The sequence below is a fragment of the Emys orbicularis genome, chromosome 3 (assembly GCF_028017835.1).
Source record: "Emys orbicularis isolate rEmyOrb1 chromosome 3, rEmyOrb1.hap1, whole genome shotgun sequence".
Classification (NCBI taxonomy): domain Eukaryota; kingdom Metazoa; phylum Chordata; order Testudines; family Emydidae; genus Emys; species Emys orbicularis.
In genome coordinates this window covers 13,877,080-13,889,353 of record NC_088685.1, presented here as the reverse complement: position 1 = coordinate 13,889,353, position 12,274 = coordinate 13,877,080, and the positions used below count along the sequence as shown (strand labels likewise).

At 45.9% G+C, this 12,274-nt stretch overlaps 1 protein-coding gene across 1 annotated transcript in view; it reads right to left on the bottom strand.

The window, feature by feature from the left end:
* PKHD1 (PKHD1 ciliary IPT domain containing fibrocystin/polyductin) overlaps positions 1-9,070 on the bottom strand; it is a 382,916-nt gene extending 373,846 nt beyond the window's left edge. The window contains exons 1-4 of the mRNA XM_065401532.1: positions 9,019-9,070; positions 7,638-7,715; positions 5,826-5,970; positions 4,641-4,740 (exon numbers count right to left, since the gene is read on the bottom strand). Coding sequence (XP_065257604.1) covers positions 4,641-4,740; positions 5,826-5,970; positions 7,638-7,715; positions 9,019-9,070 — 375 coding nt within the window. The remainder of the gene's footprint in view (positions 1-4,640; positions 4,741-5,825; positions 5,971-7,637; positions 7,716-9,018) is intronic.
* Positions 9,071-12,274: the final 3,204 nt, after the last annotated feature.

Here is a 12,274-nt window from a genome sequence, read left to right as displayed (position 1 = left end):
TCCAGCCAAGAATCTGGCTCCTTCTGAGGCTTCAGGGACTGTCCAGAGTTAAGAGCCAGGATACTGGATTAGATGGACCAATTGCCTGATCTGATCTGACAACTCCTGCGTTCCTAGAAACACGCAGCATTTGGGATTTTCATGAGATTATGTCATCCCAAAACTGGACAACGTGTGAACTGCAGTTTCAGCTGCAGTGGTCAGAGCATGGTAAAGAAGCCCAGCTTTGTGTTCCTGGGAGGCAGTGGATAGGCACTGGACTGGGAGGCTGGAGATTTGGGTTCCGCACATGGCCTGCTGCGTGACTGTGGCCAAATCACTTTGCATCTGTGCCTCACTTTCCCCATCTGTAAAATGGGAAGGATGATTCCGATCTCCCTTTGTGAAGCACTTTGAACTCTCCAGATGAAAAGCACCATGTAAGAGCTAAGGGCCAGCTTCACAAAGGAATTTAGGGGCCTAGTGGGATTTACACTGACTGTCAGTGGGAGGTAGGCACTTTTCTAAATCATACCACGTGCCTATCTGCATCTTTAGGCACCTTTGTGAGTCTAGTCCAAATTACTACTAATGGGCTAAAGCAGTGATTCTCAAAGCCGGTCCGCTGCTTGTTCAGGGAAAGCCCCTGGCGGGCCAGGCCGGTTTGTTTACCTGCCGTGTCTGCAGGTTCGGCCGATCGCGGCTCCCACTGGCCACGGTTCGCTGCTCCAGGCCAATGGGGGTTGCGGGAAGGGCGGCCAGTACATCCCTTGGCCCGCGCCGCTTCCTGCAGCCCCCATTGGCCTGGAGCAGCGAACCTCAGCCAGTGGGAGCCGCGATTGGCCAAACCTGCGGATGTGGCAAGTAAACAAACCGGCCCGGCCCGCCAGGGGCTTTCCCTGAACAAGCGGCAGACTGGCTTTGAGAACCACTGGGCTAAAGTAAACCCTGATTCCAATTACGTCAATAGCAAACTCCTATTGATTTCAATGGGACCAGGATTTATCCCTATTAAAAAGTAAGTAGGGGCCTCCTACACTCTCATTCTCCAGCCCCATGCCCACTATCCCTCTCTCTTGCAGATCCTAGCCATCTCTCCCTCTCCCTCTCCCTTCCTGACATGCACTTATATTCTGGAGTCAAGCACTTGAGCAACCTAAGACCTGGCAGAGCCGGGGTCAGACTTTCCAGGACTTCACAACATTGATTCCCTCTGAGCTGTCATGTGACACAACATAGCATCTGGAGACATGGCAATCTAAAAAATTCATGAGCATTAGCATCAAGCTCCCTTCATGCCGGTCATCGCAAAGAAGAGAGATCAGCACCGACCAACAGCCAGCCAGACTGGCTGGAACAAGGAGCAGATTAGAGCAGCGAGGCAACAGCCACCAACTGATAGGAAAACCTTCTGTGAGCAGTTCAGACTTGTCACTGCCTGCAGCGGGTTTTGCAGTCTACTGGAGAGGCCAAATTAATTTTTTAATACTCATGGCTCACAGGTTTCCAGTCCCAAAACAAAGAGACGCATTGTGTTTTATTTAGCTTGGAATGTGTCTCATTAACAGCATCCCCTGGTGATTTTTCATCAACTCTCTAAGCTAGCTGAACTGCCCAATGACTTGTATGTTTTAATGTGCAATTTGCTGAAAACGTCGGGCTCTCCCGCTCACTCCTGGAAAGGAGCTAGACAGGACTGACAGGCACAAAGGGGCTTGTTCTCTAGCAAACAGCTATGGCTGAGGGTCCTGCTCTGCAAGGGTTAAGTGATCTCTATTACCCTAGAATAATAATAATAAATAATACACTGCTCTTATAAATCCTGATCCTGCACCCATCTGAGTCACTGGTGCTTTTTTCATTGACATTAGTGGGAGCAGAATTGAGTGTTTTAAAAAAGGAGCCAAGTGGAATCATCCTTATTTTACAAATGGGGAACTGAGAAGGTAAATGACTGTGGCAAGCTGCCACAGTAATTCGCAGGTAGAGGTGGAAAGAGAACTCAGGCATCTGAGCCTTCTTCTGCTCTTACCAGTGCCTCCATTGCTGCATTGGAAAGACCAAACACAGCATAATGCATCTTCTTCTGCAGGTCCTGGCTTCACCCACAAGCGGAAACACACCAAGAAAAGTTCTGCTGGAGAGGGGCATTTTTAGCAACCAGCCAGGTGCTCAAGCCACAGCCAGTTATTGGGATGGAATATTAATTATTTTGTGTAATGCCAAAAGTAGCACCTGTCAGGCCTTTGTACCAGCCTTAGCATCACCAAGGCAAAGCTGGGAGAGAAGGGGGACAGCGATCATGAGGACTGAATCTGATTCTATGTCCTCTCTGATAGGCTGAGGTAAGGGTCTGTGAAAAACACAAAGTCTATCCATATTTGACTTCTGGTGTGCGTGTGTCAGGGCCCATGAGACTGCAGACGCTGCAAAAACACATCTGTATAACTAACAGCTTAAAAAGTGCTTGCTTAATGGTTTTTCTTTGACTGACATGTTGTTGATGTAATTGTAACAGTCACTAACACAAAAGGGGTTGACAGGTCTGAGGAATTTGTATTTCGGATATCTCTTGGAATCCCCAGCGACAGGCAGGTAGCTGGCTACTTGAACCTTCTCGTTTGACCACTCGAGACCCCTCCAGACCATGGGTAACTATTTTGGGGAGTGATCTATAACCTATTGTGTTTGTATGTGCTCAAGACTAAATAAAGCAGAGACTGAGTAACGCCATTCTTGTAAAAGTGCTGGAGACTAATAAAGTGAAGGCTTTAAGTAAAAGCATTTGATTTTGTGTGATTTATGCCAGCCCTATAGCAGACAGAGGTGCTGCATCTCCCTTGGTTTATTTCCTGATATCACCTTGCAGAAAGTAAAGTTACCAAGAGCTTTGGCATTAGGAGACCTCAGGTAACACTCCCAACAAGGCCAAAACTCACAAAGAACTGGAAACCTTGAAGGCAGAGCTGATCTCAAGATTTCTCATAGAATTTCAGAGTGACAAAGTTCAGAAATATCTGAATACGTGCCATGGGGAGCAGTGCCTGACTCCACCCCTTCCCTGATGAACCCATGGTTTTGGTATACAGAGCTCTTGGGTTATCATGGGCTTTGTGCCATAGCCCATAGGGCTAGCTTCCCTTTATTATATTCAATGTCTTGCCTTCAACTCTACATTTATTATGTTTAGCAGTAATGCAAGGAACCTACAGGCCTGTACCCTCTAAGACATTTGCTTAGGACCTAGTACAAGGCTTGAGGGGAACTAGAAGTAGAGTATGTAGGGGGGAATTTTCTCCATAATGACATGAGCCCGCCACAGGAACATGAGCTAACATCAGCTTCTGGATAGAACATCCATAAATGTCTAACCACAAGAGTACCATAGCAATGAATTGACGTATATGATAAGTTGAGAACATTAATATTCTAAGGACACCTCAACATGAGTAGGGTGAGGAAATACAAATAAGGAAGAGGGGGAAAACCCTCACATCATAAAAGTTGTATTCCAGCGTGTGGGCAGTCGGAAAGAGAGATGTAGCCCTTGGGAGGTGCCAGAACAATAGCCACCGGCGGTCAGGAGGAAGGTGATGGTGATGAGGGAGATAATGGCTAACATTTCAGGTTGTTCTTCAAGGGATGGTGAGAGTATGTGGATGTTCAGGTGTACATTCTGTAGTATCTCTACCTACTTTACTGAGCTGGAGTGTTTGTGACTTTGCTAAATGTATTAATACATTTTTGTAAATATAGAAAACTTCCTGTAGTATGAGTGTTACAACTGTGGACATCGGGGCTCCCAACTATACAGTTATTTTAATAACACTGGGCCTGATCTGGGGACAAGAACCTGTCAACCCTCCAAGTGATAACTGGGAATTCTTAAGTAATAATATAATTAATACATAATCTATGGATCGGGCTACAGTGCACCCTTCTGAACATGCACAATGGGAAGCAGTATAGTCCAGTCAATAAGGATCTGGAGACTATTCCTGGCTCTACCAATGACCTGCTGTGGGACCTTGGGCAAGTCCCTTCATCTCTCTGTGCCTCTATTCCCCCTCTCACTATTTCTTTATTTAGACTGTAGACTGTTGGGTCAGAGACACTCTCCTACTATGTGTTTGCACAGGGCCTAGCACTATCAGGCATCTAGACACCAATGTAATAATATTCATAATAGCATTTGGCATTGCATGCCTTAAAAATGCAAAAAGAGGGTGACTAGGACCCATATTGTCACATAATCACAGACAAAGACCTCCTGGGTCATCTAATCTATCCTCTGGGAATAAGGTGACCAGATAGCAAGCGTGAAAAATTGGGATGGGAGTGGCGGGGGAGAGTAATAGGCGTCTATATAAGACAAAGCCCTAAATCCTGGGACTGTGCCTATAAAATCGGGACATCAGGTCACCCTACTTGGGAACCAGTGCTAGATTATTCCTCATCCCCTAGCACTTTGTCAGGGCTAGTTTTAAATGACTCAAGCAATAGCGCATCCACCTCTTCCCAACCTAGGAGATAGCACTTTCTGAATTTCCCCCCGCCCCAACAGTCAATCGAAGTTCTCTTCTGCTCAGCCGGCTACCCTGAGTTGCAACCCCCTTTGGATTATCTTTAGCCATTTCCTCCCATCCCTCCTTGGAGTTTACCTTGAAAGTGCAGTTGTCACAAGGCATCCCACCCAGGTTGCTTATCACCTGCCCATTGGCAATCACCTCCAGCTGGTACAGCCCCTCCTGCTGCGAGGACCTTCAAAGGAAACAACAGCTCATGTGTTTTAAAGTAAAACATGGGCCAGATCCTCTGTGGGTGTAAATCCATGTAGCTCCATTGACTTTAATCTCTGTAATCTCTTTAATCTAATTTGTCTCCTCCTTAGAAGAGGGGAGGAGACAAAAACACTGAGGTTGACACAAATGAACAAGTGCAGAACAGGGGTGTGGAGGCAGGGACAATAACAGAGTCAGAGGGGGACGCTGTGCCATGACCCCAGGCAAGGGGCACCGCTCCCCAGAAGAGGACTCACCAACCAGTATAACAGCCTGGCAAAGGACATTATAGCAGGTATAGCATGGGCAGCAGCTGTGGAAGTTTTTCATCGCCAGCCAGTATGCCCCAAATTTAACCTAGAAGGAACACCTCTGGGGGCAAGAGGGGAGTTCAGCTGGCAGTCTAGCCACCTGGGTTGGATTTCAACACAAACCCTACATGTGTGGCTCAAAATCCATGAGTGCCCCTTTAAGAAGTATTGCTCTTGCTAGCTGTAGAGAGCATACTCCCCAATTTTCAAAAGACTCTCAAAGCTTGGCCTAATCCTGCCGGGCCTAGGGGTGGGGATAGTGAGTCTTTCATTTGGATTAAGAGCTTTTAGGACCAGAAGGGAACCTTTAGAGTCGTCTAGTCTGACCTGCTGCAGAACACAGGCCTGAGAATTCCTCCCCCACCCCCCATGATTCCTGCAATGGAAGATTTATTCTTCCCACTACATATGAACGCTATTGAGCCCAGTAACTTGTGGGTGAGCAAAATCATCTCCCTTAGAAAGGTATCTGGTCTTGATATAGAGATCCCAGATGATGAATTTACCACGCCCTTTGGTGAGTTGTATCACTGGTCAGTTACCCTCACTATTGAAAATCTGTGCCTTATTTCCAGTTTGAATTTTTCTACCTTTCCAGCCATTGGATCCTGGTAGGTCTTTTACGCTACTGGTTCAAATAGTCATTGAAGCTCACATGCATTCAGAAAACAACAAGAAAACGTCCTCACATGGTTTCCTACAGCATCTTCTGCCTAGAAAGTCCTTTCTGAACCCCTCTAATAGAGTGCCGTACCTCGTTTTGCATCTGATGATGGATACATCGAAATATACAGGATGGACATCACACCGTACTGGAGGCAGAATGGGATTCACTAGGGACACTTCCAGCAAAGACCCATTGGTGGAGTACATGAACTGTAACTGGGGAGATGTCAGACCTAAGCAATCCATCAACAACAAACATTTCGTAAGTGCAGGATCCTTTAGTAGTCATGACAATAACATATTAAAACATTTACAGGGTGCAATTCAGATTGTGTCTAGCAACAGCAGTGCCAGCCCCTAATCAAGGATTTTAAAACCAAGTGTGGGGCGTTGTCTTTCATATTAAAACATGGTTCATCTTCCTACTCTTTGGGGTGAACTGCTTTTAAATACTTAGCAGGCAACCTCTCCCATATACATTCTGTTATAGAGCATTCTGCTTGCACTGGGCCTGATACTCTACTACCTGGCACCGTGGCATTTTACACCTCCTTTCCACATAGTTTGCCCGGTTATACATGACTAAGCCAAAATGTTCAAACTTGGGCACCAATGGCAGGCACCAAAATCCGTATTTAGGCACGCACAAATGGCCTGATCTTTCAGAGATCATAGAATCATCATAGAATCATAGAATATCAGGGTTGGAAGGGACCTTGGGAGGTCATCTACTCCAACCCCCTGCTCAAAGCGGGACCAATTCCCATCTAAATCATCCCAGCCAGGGCTTTGTCAAGCCTGACCTTAAAAACCTCAAAAATGCTCAAAAGATGCTGAGGAATTGCAACTCCTTCTGAAGTCAGTGCTCAGCACCTCTGAAAATCAGGTCATTTATTTATGGCCTAAAGAACAGAGCACTGGATTGGGACTCAGGACACCTGCTTCTATTCCTGCTTCTGCCACTGGCCTGCTGGGTGACCTTGGGCAAGTCACTCTGCCTGCTCTGTGCCTCAGTTTCCCACATTTGTAAAAATGGGGATAATGATCCTGACCTCCCTTTGTAAAGTGCTCTCAGATCTACTGATGAAAGGTGCTATATAAGAGCTAGGTAGCATTATTTATATGGATAATTTGGGGCAAGCAAGTTTGACAATTATGGCCTATGTGACTGACAACGTTGGCAACTCTTGTGATTTTATCACAAGTCTCACAATACAATTGATGGTTTTCTTAAAGCCTCGGCTAGTGGAGTCATGTGACTATACGAAAATCTCAGCTTTCATTTAAAAAAGGAGTACATTTCTAGCTCTTATGATTTCAGAGACAAGCATGTCAGTGTTACTGAAGTGCACCCTAAATGCTCAAAATCCAGAAGGCAAATAAAAAGAACCCAGCATTGATTATTTTTTTAAAAATCTAATGATTTTTCAACCCAATCTCATGATTTTGGGGCGCCTGACTGCTGTGTTGTTGTGTGGGGTTTTTTTGTTTTGTTTTACATTTATGGTTGCCAATACCAGAATGACAAATTAAGAACATAAGAACAGCCACACTGGGTCAGACCAAAGGTCCGTCTAGCCCAGTATCCTGTCTTCTGACAGTGGCCAGTGCCAGGTGCCCCAGAGGGAATGAACAGAACAGGTAATAATCAAGTGATCCATCCCCTGTTGCCCATTCCCAGCTTCTGGCAAACAGAAGCTAGGGACACCATCCCTGCCCATCTTGGCTAACTTTTATTTTACAACATTGATGGACTTATCCTTGATGAACGTATCTAATTCTTTTTTGAACCCTGTTATAGTTTTGTGTTTCAAAACACAGCTGACCCCTGGTCATTCTTCCAAGTGCCCCATTTTATCCAATGATTTCCACCAATTACTAGCAGCCTCCTCAAACTTACCATCCAATGTCAGGGTGATCCATGTTCCTCCAGCAAGGCTGCCCTCCTGGGGTTCAGTGAATAACTTTGCAGATGCCACTGCAAAAATAACCCAGATACTTCAGGATGAAATGTAATACGGCAGCAGAATCAGTCGTTTGCAGCATGTATCTTTACAACGGCATTGGCAATGCTTGAGACACATTTCTGCACGGGAGGTTTACTATCAACGTATTCCGACCCAAAGTATATCTTCCCTAAATAAACAAATCCCAAACAGCACAACTGGAGGAACTAAAATAGATTAGAAATACATAATACGTACACACACATATGTATATAGAATGAATACAAATGGGTGGACATATAAAGTCCAATGAGACATAAGCTCCTAGGTGCCTGAGTCCCTTTTGAAAATGAGACAGACATCTAGGCCTTGCTATGCTGAGCTTACAAGCCTGACTGCAGTCACTGCGTTGCCCCAGCTTTGCTCCACTTGTAGAGTGTTCTGTTCTGCAGAGGGATTGGTGATAACCCACTCTAGTTAAACCATGGAACATTTTCTTGGAAAACTATATAGAGCCCCTGAGAGCAGATACAAAGGGCTCCTTGCCTAGTGGGACAGCCAGATGAAGGAGCTGTGTTCCACACCATTCAGAGATTCTGACTTGTGTTTAGGTGGATTTAGCAAACGTAGCAGAGGCTAGAAACTGAGAATGACGTCTCTTAGTTATTCACAGCAAAGACAGCAACGGAGCAAGCTTCCCTTGCCAGTGAATGACCTTATGGGACCACCTATGAATGGGAGAACATTGCAGTTCCCATTCCAACAGAGGACCTCTGCTGAGGCTATCAACAAGAGCAGTAGTTATGATAATGGTGTGTGAGATATGGACATTTTTCCACTAGGAACTAGACTGGGATCCAAATATGTTTCACCAAAATCATCAGACAAAACCATCAGATGACAAAAACTTTTGTCCACTACTGGCCTGAGTTAAATTTGAACCAACAACCTAGAGCTGATAGTCGTTTACTGCAGTGAAAAAAAAATCACTGCCATTTGTCCCAGCATTGGAGTATCAGGTAGGTGAAATATTGCACTGGACATTGCCAGTGGTCTCTATACACTTTTATTACAGACCCAACCATGGACCAGCAAAGTGGCACATTCTGTATACTAGCTACAACACTGCATGAAATGCTGCATGTTACTGCTAATGCCCTATGGCATCCAACTTCGTCCTTTCCACAAACCACTTCATAAGCCCCCTACAAAGGCAGAGCCCCTTGCAAAGTTTCTCCCAGACTACCAACAATCTCACTGCCTTCCCAGTGGCATTCGTTCCTTTGTCCTGCTGGCCCCATAGATAATTGAGAGCCACTGCCTTCTAGCACTCACCTACAAAGAGCAGCAGCTCCAGGTTCAAAAAGGACGGTATCAAAGTGTTCATCTCTGGTCCCGGACTTCAACTGCACGGGAGATTTTCCCTGAGATCGCTCACATCTTCACAGGTCTAGCATGTGGCTTTAGTGCCTGCACTCCTGCCCTGTAACATTAAAAACCTCTCTCTATATTCCTTATTCACATGACAAGCCTTCAAGGCAGGCCATGCTGTTCTGAGTCATTGTTCTGCCAGGTAGGAAGGGCTGTTTCCTGAAATCAAAAAGCACCTCGGCGAGAAATTAATTTAATCTCATTCACTAGTAAAGATTTAAACACACACGGGGCTGATAACAGCACATGAAGCCTCATCCACTCCAAGAGCCAGATTTTCAAGCGCTCAGCAGCCAGGGCCAGGTTTTCCCAAGCCCTACTTGGCACCAAGCGAGAGATTGTCGAGAGTGCTTAAGGGATTTAGGTGCACCATTCCCTCGGAAGGGCTACGTTAAACGCTTCTGGCTCTTTGTGCAAAAAGTGTCTGTGAGCTCAGTCCACCTCCTAGTGAAGGTGTCCAGGGTCAGATCATCAGCTGGCACTGCAGAACGCCCAGCAAAGCTAACAAAGGGCACGGAGGTTCACTTCCTCTGCTTGGCTGCTCAAGGAGTGCTGCAGCTATATGCTACCCCTTGCCCAAGGTTGGTGGCTAAAGTACGACCTACCCCTGAGTTTCCCCAACTATAAAATGGGGATATTACTGCAGGGGGGAACAATCAGAGGAGGCTCAGAGTCTTAGAAAATCTATAGAGTCTCAACTCTGGTGCAACTCACAAATCGAGGAAACAGGAAGGGGGGACTAGAGCTAGCAGAAAGGTGTAATTTACGATGATTATTATGGTAGCATCTGGAGGTCCCAACCGAAATTAGGGCCCTTTGTACAGACAGCCCGGGCCCCAAGGAATTTAAAATCTAAATAGACAAGATGGACAGACAGTGGGAGGGAAAATAGATATGGAGAGCTGAAGTGACTTGTCAGTGGCAGAACCAAGACTAGAACCCAGGAGAGCAGAATACCTGGGGCAGGTTTAGAAAGGAACACTCTTTCAGGAGAGTGGGCGTTGTTCGAGGGAACCAGGCTGAGACACAGACACATGCTGGGAACGTATGAAGGAGTTAGGGCTGCCTAGGTTACCCTCGGGGGATGGTAAGCCTGTGTAGGTAGAGCCCTGCGCGGATAAGAACAGCCATACTGGGTCAGACCAAAGGTCCATCTAGCCCAGTATCCTGTCTTCCAACAGTGGCCAGGTGCCCCTGAGGGAATAAACAGAACAGTTAATCATCAAGTGATCCATCCCCTGTCATCCATTCCCGGCTTCTGGCAAACAGAGACTAGGGACACCATCCCTGTCCATCCTGCCTAATAGCCATTGATGGACATATCCTCCATGAATTTATCTAGTTTTTTATCCAAAATTTGTATCCGCAGCCGATCCATGATCCGCAAAAATGGTTCACGGATATCTGCGGATTTGCAAGACTCTCAAGATAGGCATGTGTGTAGACCAGGGGTCGGCAACTTTTCAGAAGTGGTGTGCCGAGTCTTCATTTATTCACTCTGATTTAAGGTTTCACGTGTCAGTAATACATATTAATGTTTTTAGAAGGGCTCTTCCTATAAGTTTATAATATATAACTAAACTATTGTTGTATGTAAAGTAAATTAGGTTTTTAAAATGTTTAAGAAACTTCATTTAAAATTAAATTAAAATGCAGAGCCCCCCGGACCAGTGGCCAGGACCTGGGCAGTGCGAGTGCCACTGAAAATCAGCTCGTGTGCCGCCTTCGGCACGCGTGCCATAGGTTGCCTACCCCTGGTGTAGACTGTTCGAGAATCTTTTTTTTCCTCTGTACTCTTTGTTCCTACTGCAAAACAAACAACACAGACGTCTACCGGGTGACCATACGCACCACTGGTCACAGACTGCCAAAGGGAGGAACCACAGGTCGGACCGGCCAGGTAAGCACAGTCAGTGTTTAATTTGTAATGAAAGAGGTGCTGGGGGTCAAGCAATTTTTTTACATTCCTAACTGATGCAGCAAGCCCAGCGGTGCCATGGCTATGACTTGCCAAGCCTTGAGGTGCCGGGCCTCCGCCCTGGCACAAATTAAGCCCTGAGCACAGTAAATACATAGGATACGGTAGCCTAGGACCCGCTCTAGGAGTGGGAGAACTGTGGGATTTCACTCCAAGCTAGGGAAAGGCAAAAGCCTGACACCTGAGGGGGGCACTCAGAAAGACTACAAACGGGACAGAGCTGTGATTAGACCTGGAACTGTGACAGACACCTTGTAAACTTTAAGCCTGCCACTGCTCCTATTGAGATCAACAAAGTGGATTGTTTGAATGACATCCCCCTTTCAATCCGGCAGCCATGCCCGGCCATTAATAGCTTACAGGGCACTTCATCCAAAGGTCTCAACACGCTGCACACACTTCAGTTAATTCATTGGGTCTCCCAACATCCCTGCTTGAAGCAGATACGTATTGTAGCCTCTCTTTTACAGATCTCACAGAGAAGTAAGCATAGGTGCTGGAACCAGGGGTGCAGGGGGCACCCCCGGCTTGAAGTGGTTTCCATCATACACAGAGGTTACAGTTTAGTTTAATGGCTCTCAGCACCTTCACTATACAAATTGTTCCAGCCCCCCTGGAGGTAAATGACTTAGTACAATGTCCCACGGTGACAGAGCAGAGCAGTGGCTAAAAATTGTAAGTTTTGTAGCCGGCCCTGGTAGGTAAACAACAGAAAAAGAAAACAGCAAGGTTCTCTCAACCTACGTTGACAAATGTTCAGTAATATGGATTCCCTTTCCACTGCTCCTCCTGTTTCCAGGTTCTGATAGAGATTAGATATTCATATGTGGACACTATAGTAATGGAAGACATCCACAAACTAGTTTGCTTCTATCTTTTGTGGTATGAGCTCTGCCACTTTACAATGCAATCAGTGGTTTATGCTCCTCCTTACAATTCTCAATGCAATTGCAATCACGACTGGCCAGATTCTACAACCTGTACTCACAGTGACCTTGCATTTGAAGCTATACACATAAAGACACACCAAAAAAAAAAAAAAAAAAGACGATACTGCTTACCTTTTCCTATGTGCTTTTCTTCCATTGCTCAGATGAGAGATGCACACAGCCACCTCTGGTTTCAGAATAACTTTTGTGGTTTCATCCCTTTGGAACCTGACAGCTTGGATCGATTTTGTTG